The following is a 17468-nucleotide window of genomic DNA, read 5'->3' as shown; positions in this document are numbered from 1 at the left end:
TATTCAGAAATTTTCAAGAGTTTTTAGAAGTTCTGTGCCAGGAACCTAAGACAATGACCAAATGTGTATTTCTTATTATATCTTATCAAGATGAATACAATGGCTTATTTTCATTTTTGTTTTTTAAGACCTTGAATCTGCAAATATCTGCTAACAGCAATTAGTATTCTTACAAGTAAGTCCCTTCTTCTCCATAAAGCTATCTAGTTAAAGATGAGAAGGCATAAGGTCATTTCACACTTACTGCTCCATAGCCCTTTAAAACATTCCCAACTAGTCCTCCATGTCTATTTCAGAGACTAAACGATTGTGGTACATCTCCTTTCAAGGATGCAGGTATGACTAGCAATGATAACTAACAAAAAGGCATTTAAAAAAAAAAAAAACCTTATAAATTGACAGCTGCAGTGTTTTTTTCTCTTTGTCCCCACAAATTGAATAAAAACCAAAGTAATGAAACAATTCTAACCTGGAATTTCACTGATCCCTTTTGATAAAATTTATTAATCAGTTGTATCTCACAGTGTCCTAAATGTTGAATTTCTGGAAGTTACGTGTAGTCCTAATCATTTAGCAATTTATCATTGCTGTTTTAATTAAAGTCAAATCTGCTTATTACATTATGCTTAAGAATAACAGCACAATTGAAAAACCTTAGAATATGAATATACTTGATTTTCTAATAGACAAGCTGATGAAAATCCCTAATTGCAGTTCAGAGTATATGAAGTTAATTGGAGCTCCTCGAAGCCCTCATCAAAACACTACCTAAAGTCATATACAAAAGATGTTACACATCCTTGCAGTGTGCCTGTGTCAAGTCATTAAGACAGTTGTAAACTGATGGAGATTCATATCCTGCAGGACAGTAATCTCTATCAGTTAACCATTTGCTTTTCCCTTTCCTTTGTTCTAAGGCAGCCAGGAGTGCCTGAGGAATATCGCACATACTCAACCTGGCGTGTGGGCGTGTGGGCAGGGGTGAGGGAGGTCTTGGCAGGTTGGCTTGTGCTTTGCCCTCTGTTTGCCTTTTGCTCCCTCATCGATAATACATCGTTAACATTCTTTTACTTCTTATGTTTCTGTGTTTTTGTATTTTCTATTATTCCTTTCTAACTGGCATGTAGTTTGGTATTGAATGAGAAGATCTTTACCTCTTAAGTGAAGCATGTTGTTCATTTACATTCAGTGCGTTCACCATCTATTTGATTTAAAACATTCGTACTTGGGCTTTCTCTTTGGCCTGTCTGCTCTGTTCTTCTCAGTCAGACCCTGAAAGAGGCAAGGAATGTTGTGTCCAAGATTGCGAATCCGAGAAACCACCGAGGAGCCCACACCGATGCAAACACACGAGGGTTTATTTACAAGTTCGAGCTTGGGTCCAAGTACACCCGACACAGCAGAGCAGGGACTTGGACCCCGAGATGGGTTTCAACTTAGTTTTAAGGACTGGTCTAGGAGACCTCCAGAAGGGCTGGAGCAATTCCTCAAGTTCTGTTTACATTTTGATATGGGGCCTTCAAGGGCACTTGAGCTCGGTTCTTATTCTAATAGGGGCTTCCTGCCCTTGGCTTGGGCTCTGTTTTTATTCTAATATGGGGCTTTCTAGGACGTTAAGCTGTAAGCTGTTTTCTTCCTGTAACTGATGTAAAGTTCTGCTCTTATTCACAGGGGCCTGGGATGGCTGTACTTGTGATAACGCTGAACTTCAAGTGGAATGGCCTTAATTTTCTCGGCCTCCACAGGAATCCACTTAGCTGGGAACCTGTCCATTCTCCCTGTTTATCCTCAGACATCTCAACTTAATCCCTGCTCTGGGCATTTGCGCTGTCTCTGAAGAGTATGGCCCCCCTGAGTTGATGTAATTTTATTGTAAATAAATTCAGTGAGGAATTCTAGTTTTTTTTCTTTCAGGTGAAGAGATAGCAGCCAAGAAGCAGGCTACAGGCAAACTGGCAAAGTAGAGAGCATGCTTTACATAAGAAATGGCCAGAGACGTCTGGGTGGCTCAGTGGTTGGGCTCAGGTCCCCAAACTGCATCGGGCTCCCTGCATGGAGCCTGCTTCTCCCTCTGCCTGTGTCTCTGCCTCTCTCTCTTTAAAAAAAGTAAAGCTCTTCGAGGGAAATAGATTATTCTGCCTAAGAAAAAGATTCATAGTGAATAATAGAAGTCCTAAGTTGTATAATTATTCTTTCTTTTTTAATACGAGGTTTTCTTTTTTTTTTTTTTTTCAAGATTTTATTTATTTACTCATGAGAGACACAGAGGGAGAGAGGCAGAGACACAGGTAGAGGGAGTAGCAGGCTCTCCATGGGGAGCCCGATACAAGACTCCATCCCAGGACCCCAGGATCATGACCTGAGCCAAAGACAGACATTCAACCACTGAGCCACACAGGTGCCGCCCTCAAAGAGCTTTAAATAAATGTGAGTAGCACGTTTTTTAGTATTTGCAATGTTTTCTGATAAAAACAGCACGAGTTCCATAGAGTCTCAGGCCTGTCAAGCACTGGCCCTGAGTGTGAGGACAGTTCAGGTCATGGTGGGTGCATGGGAAAGGGGAGGATGGCCCTGACTCCTGGCCCTTTCTACAAGATGACACAGCTGAGATATTGCAAAGAACACCAAGTGAGGGACGTGGACAACTCCAGGTGTTACCAGTGGGGGAGATGTGGCTGCATGAGCTTTTATGTCGACAGCTTTTGTCTGGGAACATCTGGTTCGTGGTTGAATCCTGACCTCCCAGTTTTCTCAAAGAGCAGAACTGAGACCTGTTGGCCCCCTCAGTGAGGGAGTAGACAAGAGCTATCATAATACTCAGACAGTGATTCCCCTGGACCTTAGTTCAGTAAGAAATCGAACCTTATCCAACTGAAGGACCAGGATGGATATGAGAATTTTCCATGATGAAGAGATTTTCTTTTAAAATATATTTTTTCCTGAGGAACTCATATTTTTGTAAAATTTTATTTTCTGTTTGTTTTTTTTCCTTCCCTTTCATTGTGATAAATGTATTCTTTAATTCCTTATCACCTACTTCACTCATCTCCACCCCCCACCTCCCCTCCAGGTACTATCAGTTTGTTCTCTATAGTTAAGAGTTTGAGTCTTGGTTTATCTCTCTTTTTTTCTCCTTTGCTTGTTTGTTTTATTTCTTAAATTCCACAAATAAGTGAGATCATATGAGTGAGAACAAATAGTATTTGTCTTTCTCTGACTTATTTTGCTTAGCATTATACTCTCTAACTCCATCTCTGCTATTGTAAATGGCAAGATTTTGTTCTTTTTTATGGATGAATAATATCCCACTATACACACACATAAACACACACATCTTCATTATTCATTCATCTATCGATGGACACATGGGCTGTTTCCATAGTTTGGCTGTTGCAGAAAATGCTGCAATAAACACAGAGGTACATGTATCCCTTTGAATTAGTGTTTTCATATTTTGGGGATAAATACCCAGTAGTGTGGTTACTGGATCATATGGTAGTTCTATTTTTAATTTTTTGTGGACCTCCATACTATTTTCCATAGTGGCTGCTTCAATTTGCATTCCTACTAACAGTGGACAAGGGCTCCTTTTTCCCTACATCCTCGCCAACATCTGTTGTTTCCTGTGTTGTAACTTTTAGCCATTATGACAGACAAGTGTGAGGTGATATCTCATTGTAGTTTTGATTTGCATTTCCCTGATGATGAGTGATGTTGAGCATCTTTTCATATTTTCTTTTAAAATATAAACCTCATAACTGACCTGTGAATCAAAAGTGAGTGGTATCACTGGTGAGTGGTTGTCATAGGAACTCGAACTGAATACATAGTGAATCAGCCCTTCTCTCGGGAAGAACATTATGGTAGGTTTCAATTAGTATGCATATCCTCACAGCCCTGCTTTCTAGCAGTAGCTGACCCATTCCACCCATTTTATAGTAGGATCTTAAAACTGATGTGATTTGATGTGGGGTTCAGGAACGAACAGTCAAGAAAGAATTCTTGAGACATTTTTGGTGCAAAAAAGGTGGTTTTATTAAAGCATGGGGACAAGACCAATGGGCAGAAAGAACTGTACTGGGAATGTGAGGAGTGGTGATTGGTTGTATACTTTTAAGTTGGGAGGGGTAAGGACAAAGGAAGTTTCCAAAAGGATTTTCATATGTTAAAGAAGACTTAACTGTTGCAGGATTTCTATTACTCTAGTGCCTGTGGTCTGGGTCACTCCGCTTAGAAGAATGAAGAAGTAGACCAAAGAGTGATGGCCAACAAAGCAAAATTTATTGAGCAATAGCACAAAGCTCTCAAAGAGGGAAGAGGACCTGAGGGGGTTGCCCGTGGGGTTTCTAAGTTTAGGGGATTTTATGAGCTCTTTAGCAGAACTATCTTAAACAATGGGGGTGTGCTAAGTTGGGACAATCAGGGCTTTGGTTGTGTATCTACTTATCAGGTTAATGTCCATGTGCTGATGGTCTTTTGTTGGCTGACATCTGGGGGCTTAGGTCTTAAGTACCTCTTGCCTAGGATGGTGATGAATGCTTGTGGTGACTTGTTTTATCTTAGGACGTTTTGCAGAAGTCATTTCTGAAAGGCTTCAAAACAGAATGCTAGCATGGTCCTGTCTAAGCTGCAAAACAGGAGGTTAGTGCTGCTTTATTTTAACTGTCCTGACTCCATCTTTTCTTGTTGGGGCCCTTGGCCCTAACTACTTCACTGTCTAACTAACTCCTAACATCACAGGATTCTGGAGGCCTGGCTATTGTCAAGCTAAGATTGCATTTTGCCACCAGCAAAGCATTACATTAAGACAGTTGGGAGTTCCTGGAGGACTGTCCTACTCTACCTGTCTCAAGTGTTTGTCAGTGGGCTACAAGTTATAAGGAGGTTTAATTTTATCTACATTTCCTTTTGCCTTTGTTCTCCATGTCAAAAACTACACCCTTTAAGAGTCCTCTGAAGCATCTGTCATCATGAGGATATAGAAAGTGGGGAACTTTATTCAACTAACATTTTCCAGGTACTAATCAAGTGCTGGACATGGAAATAGAAGCTAAGAAGACAATGATAAAGATAAACTAGTCTCTGGTGGCAAGGCATCATCAGCAAGACAGAGTAATTGGATAATTCACATTTTCAAAATCATGCTATAGGTACAATGAAAGCACAAAGAAGGGGCACCCTGCCCAGTTTGGGGGATTTGGGAACTCTAAGATTTCAAGGAGAAACCAGTCTGCAAAATAAAAGTGAGGGTCTGTAAGAGAGGTTGCTTGAAGAAGTCCAAATACTGTGCACAGGTATCTAGAATAAAGGGGTAACATGTCAAGTTTGTGCAACTAGAAGTAGTTCATTATAACAGAAACAAACATTAGCTGAAAGGGAAGTTCAAAAACAGCAAAAATACACTCCAGACACCTATATGACTAACACCTAAAACTGTAATTTGCAACTGGAAAGTGAAGGGCCAGCTGAAATTTCAGAATCATGCTTTATACCTTGTTTTTCAAAGAATTTAAGGAAGTAGAAATCAACTCTGTAATACAAACAAGATTAAGATACATGTTTTGTTTTTTCCAGTATTGGACCTCATTTTCCAGCAGAGTCTCTTCTGAACTCACTGATGGTTTTCTAAGGATGCAAAATTCCTTATTACCATCATCATCATCACCACCACCATAACTACAATCATCATGTTTGTTTGTTTTTTATCCTCTGAACAAGAATTGCATACTCCTTGTACGATTTCCAGAAACAAAAGTTTATACAAAATAAAATTAGTACTCCTCTCATCCCTAATCTCAGAAACCTAGCTTCCTGTAGAAGGAACCAACATTACTAGTTCCTCATGTTACTCCAGAGATTTTTTTAAGTGTATACATACAAGTATATGTGAGTTCCAATTTTTTGCATAAATAGTGCAGTATTTCTATTGGTTTGCTCCACACTTTTTCCACAGTTCAATATATCTAGTAAATTGTTCTGTGTCATTACAAATAGTGCTCTGTTTCTCAATCTTCTGGCTATATAATATTCCCTTGTGCAAGTGTGCTAGAACTTATATTACCACTCCCATATAGATGGATGTATAAGTAGTTCCAATCTTTAAAATTATAATCAATGGATATCTTATAAATATATAATTTTTCTGACTGTGTATGTATGAGAGACAGTGCATGTATGCCTTAAAATTAAACCTTCGGGCCAGAATGGACATTTATTAAAACTTAATAAATACTAGATACAATTTGCAGTAGATATTATACAATTTAATATAGTTAATTCCTACATGTGATGGGGTTCCCCTTTTAGATTACACAGTGTGTTCTGTTGTTATGTCTTTATGCTCAGTTGACACACTGTTCTAATGATTTCATTTCTAAAAATTTCATTGTACTTCTTCTGAATTGTCTTGGCTTTTTAATATTTTTGATCAGCTCCATTTAAATTTTATAATTAGCCTTTCTGAAATTTTAACTCAGAACACATAAAATTTATACATGAACTAAGAGAGAATTAATTTGTATATGCAACTGACCCATCTACTCAAGAAGACATTATGGATATCCATGTGTGTAATTACTCATGTGCAACTTTCAGAAGCATTTTTTGATAAATGTATTCTAATGTGTTTCTTTTCCAGGATATTAAAGATTTGACCTTCTCTTTGTCTTCAAATCCATTATTTTTATGTCCATTTAAATTAACTCTCCAGTCACATTTACTATATCTTTTGTTTGCCAGGCACTGATGCCTTATAGTAAGCACTTATATTTTTTTCTATTAAAATTTTGCTAAAAAACAGAAAGGGTGCATACATGTAAAAATAAGCCATTTCAAAAAGCTGGTAAGAAAACTTGTAAATATTACCTGAAATTATCCACAAGAGAAAAACTTGACAATTAGTGACCACAACTCTTGTATCAGCTCACAAATGTTAGACCAACATGAAGGCTGCGGAATATCTTCTTCACTGTCATCTGCCATTACCATTAGAGTGGGGTAGTTTTTAGCGCTTTTCTGATTATTAGCCATGTTTTTCATTTGGGCCTAAAATTGTGTGACATATTAATAAAAGGAAAATATTTAAAAACCCCAAACCTTCAGGAATAAGGTTTTATAGTAACAATTTATAAAATTAGTTGCATTTTCCTTTTTAAAGTATTCTCTCTTCTTAGATCATTTATATCAAGAATATCTCCTGCTTTAGGGTTGGGAAATGAGAAGAAGCAAAGAACAACCTTACTTATATTCATCCATCACTAGGGTTTTGCGAGGTGCTAAATAGGCATGAGGACAACTGTTGTAAGATACTCTGTTTAGCCAAAATTATGCTATTTGAGAGAGAGCCTTTGATCTGAATGGTACAAATGCTCACCCACATCTTAGAAAGAATGGTAACTTCTAAGCTGTATTAGAACTCTGATATAGACACTTGTAGATGGGAGAAGAGAGAACTCCTTTGCTATGTGCTGACTTGGGCAGGCCATCCTCACTTGGAGATAGCTGCAGGGTAGGAGCTGTCTCCCTCGTTTCTGAGTATGTACATATCTGATAGTTCTAGGTCAGCAAGGATTATCTTAGGGTCATTGGGTGAGTAGGTTGTCCTGAAAACTGGCAGTAATCTTGGGAAAGTGAACCAATTGCTACTTCTATTACAGACACCCAGTTAGGACATCCAAGTGCTAAACCCGGATGCTCTGTGAGATCCTCCCATTCAATATTGCTCTGTGAGATCCTCCAGGAATCCCTCAGAATAGCAGCATAAGTTCTGGGAAGGTTATTTATATTCTATAAATGCTTGGAACTACCAAGTTCTTACTGGACCCTCCAGAAACTCAATGTGAACACAACTCTAGTGCTTCGACGCAAGTCATTACAAAACAGGGCTTGTAGTGAATGAAATCCAGTACACAACAGTGGTGCTGCTCTCTGACTTTGCTCTAACTTTCAACGCGCCGTTCCTGCTGTTCTAGGGCTTTGTTCTGTAGTCCATGCCCAATCCCAGGCCAGGCTTACCTCAAGCCTCTCAATCCTCTTATTCTGCTCTTTCAGAAGGACTTCTCTTTCTCTCTTTATCTGCTCTTTCATTTGGATCATAGATTCCTTGAAACATTTTTCTAGAAGCTCTACCCCTTTCTGCAGCTGTTTACACCTTTCCTCAAGAAGCTGCTTTTCCTTCTCAGCTGCCTCTCTTTTGGCCTGCTCTTCTGCTCCAGGAAGATTTCATTCAGAGAGGAAGGATAACAAAGGTTAAGCATAAAAGCTGCAGCCCCGTGTCCCACAACACCCCATTTTCTCAGATATCAAACTGTCTTGAAAGATGCAATGAAAATGTCTGAATTTAACTAATGGCCACATCTCAAGGGCAGGTATGAGAACGTGGTAGGAAAGGTCCTGACCACCTGGCCGATGAACAACCACATCTTGCCTTGTATTTTCAGATTTAGCGTGTTGCATTCCACAGAAGGAGAGGAAACTCCTTGCTTCAGGAACATTTTCCTGGTGGGGCATTCAGATGGCATGGCAGGAACCTCCCACCCCATCATGTGCTGAGCCCTCCTCATACCTGCTAAGGCTTGTTGTACATCACGGAGAAGCTTATCTTTCTTTATACAGCTTTCTTCTAGTTCATTCTTTATCTGCAGCAAGTCCTGGGGATCACAAAGGAGAAAGATATATCAAGCAGGTCAAACCTGAACTTCCATTGAAATATTCTGAGAAAAAAACTGATGAACATTCCCTAGTTCCTTCTCCCACCTACGAATGAATATTTCAAGATCCTGGTCATCTCAGTATGCCTCTAGCTTCCTCTGCCAGTATTGCATACACCACTCATGCCAGGTTCCCCCAGTCAGAAGAATGTGCAGTTTTATAAAAACAACCTCAGGTGCTTTCATATTGTTCATGTGCAGTTTTTTTTTTTTTTTTTTTTTTCTGCTTGTGGCTTCTCCAGTAACCTCCCACCCTGGATAGTACAGACAAATCTTTCAAAATTTATGTCACACTCCTCTTCCAGGACGGTTTCCTAGACTACCTTCCCCATGTGAAAGAAATTATACATTTACATTTGTACATTTTTTGCCAACTATACTTTTTAAATACATGAAATTTATATTATGTGAATTACTGTTAAATTTGAATTACTACTATCTCAGAAAGAAATACCTCATTGAGACTATTGGTAAGTTTCTGAACTCCCTGAGCCTTCCTGGTGACATGCTGAGTTTCCATTATATAATCTCAATGGCTCCTTGCAGTTGTAGCATCCTGTGATTCTATCTACAAGGCATGTTAACAGTAATACAGCTAAAAGCAAAATAAAAATGAAGAACGATCTGGTAATGGAATCTTCTCAGAGAAACTTGGGTTGTTGTGAATGGTAGGGAGTGCCCAAAAAAAGCAGCAATCTCAAAATAACCTAAGCATGTTCCAACCAACAAGGAAACTGCCAACATTTAGTCAAGGAGGTCATCTGAGTGTCTGTACGGACTTTGCTTCAGATAATGTGTCTGAGTTTGGAGGAGAAGGAGATAAGATAGAGTAAGAGTGTCCTTTATAACTCTCTTAGAAGAATCAGAATCCTTCCACCATGAATGCTAGCTAATCTATGGCCACTCAGGTAGCTTCAAGGTAGAGTGAGTAACATGAAGGATCAAGTATAAAGACCAAGTACCATGTACTGCTGCTGTAATTCCTCATATTGGGAGGACTCCGCTGTGATGATTGCCTCACTGTCCAGATGTGGTAGTGCCAGGACCATTTTTGTGGGAATTTCACTCTGCAGAGTCACTATTTTCTCACAGTAGACAGGTGTATCACCACATTGTCTAGACAAGGAACCGTTCCACTGTTGGAGGCATCCGTAGAGGTCACCATCAGAATCCTCAGCCCTGAATGAGGCAAGAAATTTAGGGGATCAATGAGATTCAAAAATCAGAAAGTACAATTCTAAAATGAAACAATTTGAAACTTTCCATCAATCCCATCTCCACCTACTAAATTAGTGTTTTCCTTCCAATCACTGCAGTTAAAAATTTTAACTATCTTCCTTCAGTTAACATGCTCCGATATCTTTGAATATCTTTGATATCTTTCTCAACAAAGCATATTAAGAACACAATAGACAGCCATACAAGTCAATAACAAAAAAACCCAAAAACCAAAAAACAATTGATTACAAAATCAGTAGAACCAAACAGATATTTTTCTAAGAAGACATCTAGATGGCCAACAATATATGAAAAGATACTTAACATCCCTAATCATCAGGGAAACCAGGGATATCTTAAAACCACAAGGAGGGACACCTGGGTGGCTCAGAGGTTGAGCGCCTGCCCCTGGCTCAGAGCATGATCCGTGGTCTCAGGATCGAGTCCCACATCGGGCTCCCTGCCTGGAGCCTGCTTCTCCATCTGCCTGCGTCTCTGCCTTTCTGTGTGTCTTTCATGAATAAATAAATAGAATTTTTAAAATAAATAAATAAATAAATAAATAAATAAATAAATACCACAATGAGATATCACCTCACACCTGTTAGGATGGCTATTATTAAGAAGACAGATAATTAGCAAGGATATGGAGATAAGAGAACCCTTGTACATGGATGGTAGGAAGGTACATTTTAAATTAGTTCAGCCACTGTGGAAAACAGTATGGAGTTTCTATAAAATCAAAAATAGAACTACCATATAATCCAACAATCCCACTTGGGTCTATTTATCCAGAAGAATTGAAATCAGGATCTCCAGGAGATATCTACCCTTTGATGTTATTGCAACATAACTGACATTAGCCAAGATATGGAAGCAACCTAAGTGATAGATGAATGGATAAAGAACTTGTGTACGTATATACAGTGGAATATTGTTCAGGCATGAGAAATAAGGAAATGCTGCTATTTGTGACAACATCTATGGACCTTGAGGGCATTATGCTAAGTGACATAAGTCAAATACTATATACTATCACTTATTTGTGAAATCTAAAAAGAAATTGAACTTATAAAAATAGTAGAATGGGGGTTAGGAGTTGGAAGAATTGAAGGTTTGTGGTTTATAAGGGTATAAGCTCGCAAGTAGTAAGTGAATAAGGCCTGGAGATCCTCAGGATAGTGATTATAGACAATACCAGATTTTAAACTTAAAAGCTTCTAAGAGACTAGATCTTTTTTTTTTTTTAAGATTTTATTTATTTATTCATGAGAGAGAGAGAGAGAGAGAGAGAAGAGGCAGAGACACAGGCAGAGGGAGAAGCAGACTCCATGCAGGGAGCCCGACGTGGGACTCCATCATGAGTCTCTAGGATCAGGCCCTGGGCTGAAGGCGGAGCTAAACCACTGAGCCACCTGGGCTACCCCGCTAAGAGACTAGATCTTAACTGTTGCCAGCACTTACATACACATATACATAAATATGATAATTAAATAACATGTTAGCTTGTTAGCTAAGGCTAAGGTACTAATCACATTGCAATATATAAATATATCAAAGCAACTCATTTTATTCCTTAAAACTTATACAATGTCGTATCAATAAAAATAAAAATAGATAAGAAGTGAACAATTGAGGCAGGGTAAAGAAGATTATATCGAAAATAAAAAATTTTAATAAAATTAGATAAGAGGTGAACAACTGAGGCAGAGTAAATGAGATTATATTTATTCCTATTAAAATTCCACCTACTGGAGACCTGGGTAGCTCAGTTGGTAAAGCGTCTGACTCTTGGTTTTGGCTCAGGTCATGATTTCAGGGTCGTGGGATCGAGCCCCATGCTCTGCACTGGGCATGGAGCCTGTTTAAGATTCTCTCCCTCCCTCTCCTGCCCCTCTTCCATTTGTGCTCACTCTCTCTCTCTCCTTCTCTCTCTCAAAAAATAATAAATAAAATTCTGCCTACTTTAAGGAACAAATTGTCAGAAATTTAGTTTTCTCTGGAATATATTTATATTTATATATATAAGCTCTGAGAGGAGCATTTATTATACAGGATATCTCCTCAGATGCAGCGGAAACTTGCAAACCCAGAAGAGTCTCACAGTAAAATAAGATCACAAAGTCATTCTCTTGCCTCAGAGTTAACCAGAGGATGCATACATTAGTACTTCTGTACTTTTCCACGGCACAAAATGCAGAGTGGCCATTGCAGAGTGCTCCCTTCATTATTCTCCAAATCTCTGATGAAGCTAGGGATGAAATACCGGGTATCACCAGCCTGCAATGTTTTGCTCTCATTGATATTTACAAGAACCGGCAAAGTAGGCTTATTATACTTACTTTGCAAATGAGATCAGTGGGGCTCAGAAAGTCTAGGTAAGGTATTTTTCCACGGCACGTACTGAATAGATTGTAGACCCACGTTTGGAAACCTGGAAAGTCTGTTTTACTGTTCTATATTTTGCACTCAATTACCAGCAAGATAATTTTCCTCAAAAACACTGGTTACACATACTTCAGTATGATGATCAGTAACTTCTAGGGGATTTCTATTCATTCTCCTATCCCCAAAACACTCTCTCTAATGTATTATCATGACCCAATGGGCTCCTCTTATTTCTGTAGAGTCAGGTTGTCATCCTACAAACCACTCAGCAGTTTCCAGACCTGGCTCTCTCCTCACACAGCTAGTACTTCACTAGAGGCTCCAGTTCACCTCAGGTTTATGAAAGATATCTTTTCATATTTTTATTCCTTGATATCCAATCCCATTACTGTGGCTTTTTTTTTTCCCACTTAGAAACATTGGTTGAATATCCATTACGTGCTACAAATTGTACTTGTGTGCTTGGATAAAAAGATAAATAAGCTGTGGCCTCTGCCCTCAAAGTCTTCTAAAATAACTGTATCGGTTAGGATTAGGATTAGCTGTGACAATTAGAAAAAAAGTCTCCTAAAAATGTACATTGATTTCTCTCTCATAAATTTTGGGGCTAGTAATCTAGAGATGGTGTGTGCTTTTGTTTCATAAGGATTGGGGCTTCAGAACCTTTTTATCATATGCTCAGTCATCTTAAGGGGTGGTCCATGGTGTGAGATGGTGTGCTGCCATATTTGTATTTTTTAAAAAGATTTTATGTATTTATTCATGAGAGATACACAGAGAGAGGCAGAGACGCAGGCAGAGGGAGAAGCGGGCTTCACGCTGGGGGTCCGATATGGGACTCAATCCCAGGACCCTGGGGTCACAACCTGAGCCACAGGCAGATGCTCAACCACTGAGCCACCCAGGGGCCCTTCATACTTGTATTCTAAGCATAGAACAGACAAAGGGAAGATAGGCCTCTCCTTTACTAATTCATCTTATCTACATAAACCAGATTGCTTCATAGATTATTCATATTCCTGTACACAACCACAAGAGAGGCTGGAATTGCCATCATTATTCTGGGAAACTGTGTGTGTGGCAAGTAAGCAGGAGTCCTATTAGTATAAGAGAAAGGGGAGATAGATTAGAATGGAACAAGGGAAGAGTTAACAGTATTTCCCAATAACCATCTCAAACTAGGGAGAAAACAGACGGTACAACAAGGATTATACTCTACTGTTTATCACCATTATAATTATCTTCACTAAGGTCTAAGCTTGAAGAGAAAGGTGTCCTGTCTGTTCTGTTCTCTGTTCGGTCCCCATACTGGGCACATAGTAGATTTGTTAAACTGAAATAATCCTGAGAAAAGAGATATATGTGAGTGATAAGGGTTAATTGAATTATGTGTTGAAATGATTTAATTCAGCTTAAGAATACAAAAGAAGAAAGCCTGGCAGATCTTTCCGGGATGATAGTCCTGGGAGAGCAAGGGGTTTCAGAGGCGATGCAGACAGAGTGAGCCTCCAGAAGAAGGAAGAGGTTCGCTATGTTAAATACTCAGAGGATTCACTGCAAATACTAGTAGGATGGCCAGGAATGTCCTTACAGAACACAGACTTAGGAGAGTGTTGGAAACAGTAGCCAGGGGAGAGAAAGGAGCAGCCGTGGGGGAAGGAAGTGGGTCCAAAGAAAGTAGAAGGACATCTAGAGTATTTAGTATTAGATAAATGTGCTAGAGTATTTAGTGGTGAAGAGTCATGGCCTCTGTTACTTATTCCACCAAATAATAATCAGAATAAGAATGTAAACAGAAAAACTTCTATATCTGTTTAGAAAGAGAATGCAAATATCACAAAATATCACCACAGGGTGCATCTAAATGAATAGAAGGTAGGATTTCATTGTAGTCTTAAGCTTCCTCTATAATTCATATTTTTTTAAAACATAGATTTTTAGAATATGTAGATTTTAGAGCAAGAATATGTAAACAACATTAAGTGGAAATCACAAATACAAGGTTTTATATCTTCCCTATTTAGATTTATCTATTGCATTCCTATTCTCAGTTCCCCTTTTTATCTCAGAAATTAGGGCTTAAAGCCCGAACCTAAAGTGCATGCAAAAGAAAGTTTAGAACTGAACATACCTGCTCCATAGTTGCAGACCTGCTGCTCTGTTCAAGAATGAGCTTCCTGCTGCCTCTCAACTCACTCGTTTTCTGTTTTCTCCGCCCCCAGAAACTGAAAACAAATTGAGGAAGTTGAGAAATGAAATGGAGGAGGAAACTGTGATAGTAAAAGAACTTCATGGTGTGTTAAATATTTTGAGAAGGCGTGTGGGAACAAAGCCACCAGAGCCTGAGAAGGTATAGAGGGCAGTTTGTGGATCCCAGTCACTCTGCAGTTAGACCTTAGTAAATATCGCCCTAACTAGCCTTCTTTATTTTGTCCCCAGCTTGTCTGTGCACAAGTGGACTGTTAGTAGAGTCCAAGGGCACAAGGGTACCTGGCTTCAGGGGTCCCAAGCAGACTGGGTCTAGCCACTTGTCATTGACAAAACCCAAAGGCAGAGAGGTCAGCAGTGGTGAAACAGAAAGGGACTTATTTCAAGGAGGACACCACATAGGGTCTTGACTTAATCGGTTAAAAAGTACAGACTGAGGTCAAAATGTAGGCAGTTTGGGTATTTCCCCAAACTGGGTCTTCTTTTAGGACTATGATGTATGTAGGTGTGCATTCTGTTATACTTTTATATCTTGGAACTCATAGAACTTCTTGATTATGTTTCTCATAAATCATGCATGTTTTGCATTATTATTTTTACATGTATTTTTTTCTAACATTTTCTGCCTTTCATCTACTGATGAGATGTCCACCCTGCCTATATTGGCACACCTGATGGTGCCTCACAGTCTCTGCGCTCTATGACTCCTAATTTTGTCTTCTTTTCTATTCTTCAAAATGGATTCTCTCTGTTGATTTATCTTCAGTTCACAGATCTTCCCTTTGCCAGTTAAAATCTGTTTTTGAGCCACTATACTGTATTCCAGTTCTACTAGTCCACTGTGGAATTTGTTTTGTTCTTTCAGTAACTTCTTGTTATTGATATTTTCTATGTCATGAATCATTTTAACCCTCTTTGATTCTTAAACCATAGTTACCTTTAGTTCTTTAAGCATACTCATAATAGATGCTTTGATATATTTGCCTGTTAAATGAGATATTTTCTGCTCATGGCCCAAGAGATTGTTTCTATTAACTTATTTTCCTATGATTAGGCCAACTTTTCTGTTTCTTTGCATGCCTCCTAACTTGTTTTGAAAACAAGACATTACAAATAATATAATGTTGTAACTGTGGATTCCATCATCCCCTCAAGAGATTGTTGATGGTTTTATACTTTGTTTACTGACTTCCCTTGGACTAATTCTGTATTGTCTGATGCCCTTGCCATATGTGATGGCTCATGGCTCTGTTCGGTTATATATAAAAATATTTTTCAGTTAGTTTTTGAGATAGACTTCCAAAAAGTCACCTCTGAGGCAACAGAGCTTATTGATGAGCCAGTGCTAGGTTAGAATTTATACTTGGGGTGCCTCGGTGGCTCCAGTGGTTAGGCATCCGACTGGATCTCAGCTCAGGTCTTGATCTCAGGGTCCTGAGTTCAACACTACTTAAAAAAAAAAAAAAAAAAGAAAAGAACTTATACGTAAACGTCTTGAGCCGACACCTGGTTTCAGAAAGCATTATTTCTGCAATCTGCAAGGCCTCACTCACGTTCAGCTAGGTGAATAAAGGAAAGTAAGTAAACAAAACCAAGGATGTGTGTTATGGGGCCACTCTGAGCCCCCGGGGCTCATTCCTACCAGGGTACTATAAGTGAAATTCAAGAGGTCTCAGAGAATGCCTCAAAGCACAGTGGATCTGGTGGAGGGAGAGTCATCAGTGTAATAGAGTTTGATAATATGGGGATTAGGCCACCTGCTCGTGAAACTCTGTTTTGTCCTGTAGCCACCCAAATAAACTTGAGATTTGGATGGTCTGACGGTATGTAGCTCATGTAGTATTTTTTAATGCTTTTTAAAATATATTCCTTTATTTGAGAGAGCGTGTGTGAGTTGGGGGAGGGGCAAAAAGAGAAGGATCAAGAGAATCCTCAAGCAGACTCCCCCCTGAGCATGGAGTCTGACATGGGGTTCATTCCAGGATCCCGAGATCATGACCTAAGCTAGAATCGAATTGGATACCTAGCTGACTGAGCCACCCAGGTGCCCCTCTCATTATAGTTTTGATTTTCATTTTCCTGATGGTCAGTGATGATGACCATCTTTTCATGTGTCTGTTGACCATCTTGATGTCTTTTTTGGAGAATTGTCTGTTCATGTCTTTTTAAATTGGAGTATTTTTTAATTGTATTATTTATTTTTGGGGTATTGAGTTGTATATGTTCTTTATATATTTTGGGACAGTGGTGTTAGGAAAATTTGTATTAGGCCTCTAGTCCTGTGCTGGATCCCCTGAAGTGCTGCCTGGGGTGGGGGCTGCATGCCAGGGTCCTGGGGCCTGGCTGGGCACAGCACACGATGGCTGGGCCCCCAGGCTGGGTGTGGTGTGGCAGCCTTGCAAGGCTGTGGCTGTGAATCTAGCATCCGGGCATGGCCCACAACAGTGGATGGGGGTGCATGGCTGGGTGTGGGGCTTAGTACTTGGGTGCTACATGTGAGAGCAGCTGAGCACCCAGTGGCCAGGGAGGGGCCGGGGGTGGGGCTGGTGGTTAGGTGGGGAGAGGGGGGCAGCCCTCAGCTCTAACAAAATTGGCCCTGAGCCCTGGGCCTAGACTACAGTTGCCACCACAGCCCCACCTCTGGCACCTGGCTCTCTGTTTATGCTGTGGGGAGGGGGAGGAAAATGTCATCTGCCAGTTTCCTGTTTTCTCGGAGAAGTCCCCCAGCACTCTCTGAAATCAGAACAGATCTGTTTTCCCTTTGCCCAGGGATTGTGTCCCTGGGTGGGACCTGGCTTTCAGTACCCCCACCCCCGCCCCAGACTCACCTGGTGCTGAGTTAGCTGACTTTTAAAGCACCAGGCTCCAAGCCCCACTGGTTTCACAAACTCCCAGGATACTGTCTCAGCTATCTTTGCCTATCAGTTTCGTGGAGAAAGACAAGCC

General features: G+C 39.8%; 1 protein-coding gene across 1 annotated transcript; it reads right to left on the bottom strand.

The window, feature by feature from the left end:
* Positions 1 to 4010: 4010 nt before the first annotated feature.
* LOC612422 (guanylate-binding protein 4-like) lies at positions 4011 to 14462 on the bottom strand. The gene is made up of 7 exons (XM_038541448.1): positions 14446 to 14462; positions 12089 to 12177; positions 9671 to 9887; positions 8564 to 8648; positions 8014 to 8204; positions 6865 to 7044; positions 4011 to 5298 (listed from the first exon to the last, which is right to left on the bottom strand). Exons 2-6 carry the CDS (start codon positions 12133 to 12135, stop codon positions 6871 to 6873), a joined length of 714 nt encoding a protein of 237 aa, XP_038397376.1. The 5' UTR covers positions 12136 to 12177; positions 14446 to 14462; the 3' UTR covers positions 4011 to 5298; positions 6865 to 6870.
* Between the last annotated feature and the right edge of the window lie 3006 nt (positions 14463 to 17468).

The sequence above is a fragment of the Canis lupus genome, chromosome 6, assembly GCF_011100685.1.
Source record: "Canis lupus familiaris isolate Mischka breed German Shepherd chromosome 6, alternate assembly UU_Cfam_GSD_1.0, whole genome shotgun sequence".
NCBI classification, from domain to species: domain Eukaryota; kingdom Metazoa; phylum Chordata; class Mammalia; order Carnivora; family Canidae; genus Canis; species Canis lupus.
Note: the sequence above shows the minus strand (reverse complement) of the source record. Positions and strands in the feature narration are given on the sequence as shown.

What these genes read in the sequence shown, in the direction of transcription:
- LOC612422 (XM_038541448.1), bottom strand. Translation starts at nt 12,135, where the DNA reads ATGGCCACTCTGCATTTTGTGCCGTGGAAAAGTACAGAAGTACTAAT. An exon ending in AATTACAGCAGCAGTACATG is followed by an intron (nt 8,649 to 9,670) that starts GTACTTGGTCTT and finishes TGTGATCCCCAG; the next exon opens with GACTTGCTGCAGATAAAGAA. An exon ending in AGAGGATTGAGAGGCTTGAG is followed by an intron (nt 7,045 to 8,013) that starts GTAAGCCTGGCC and finishes ACACAATTTTAG; the next exon opens with GCCCAAATGAAAAACATGGC.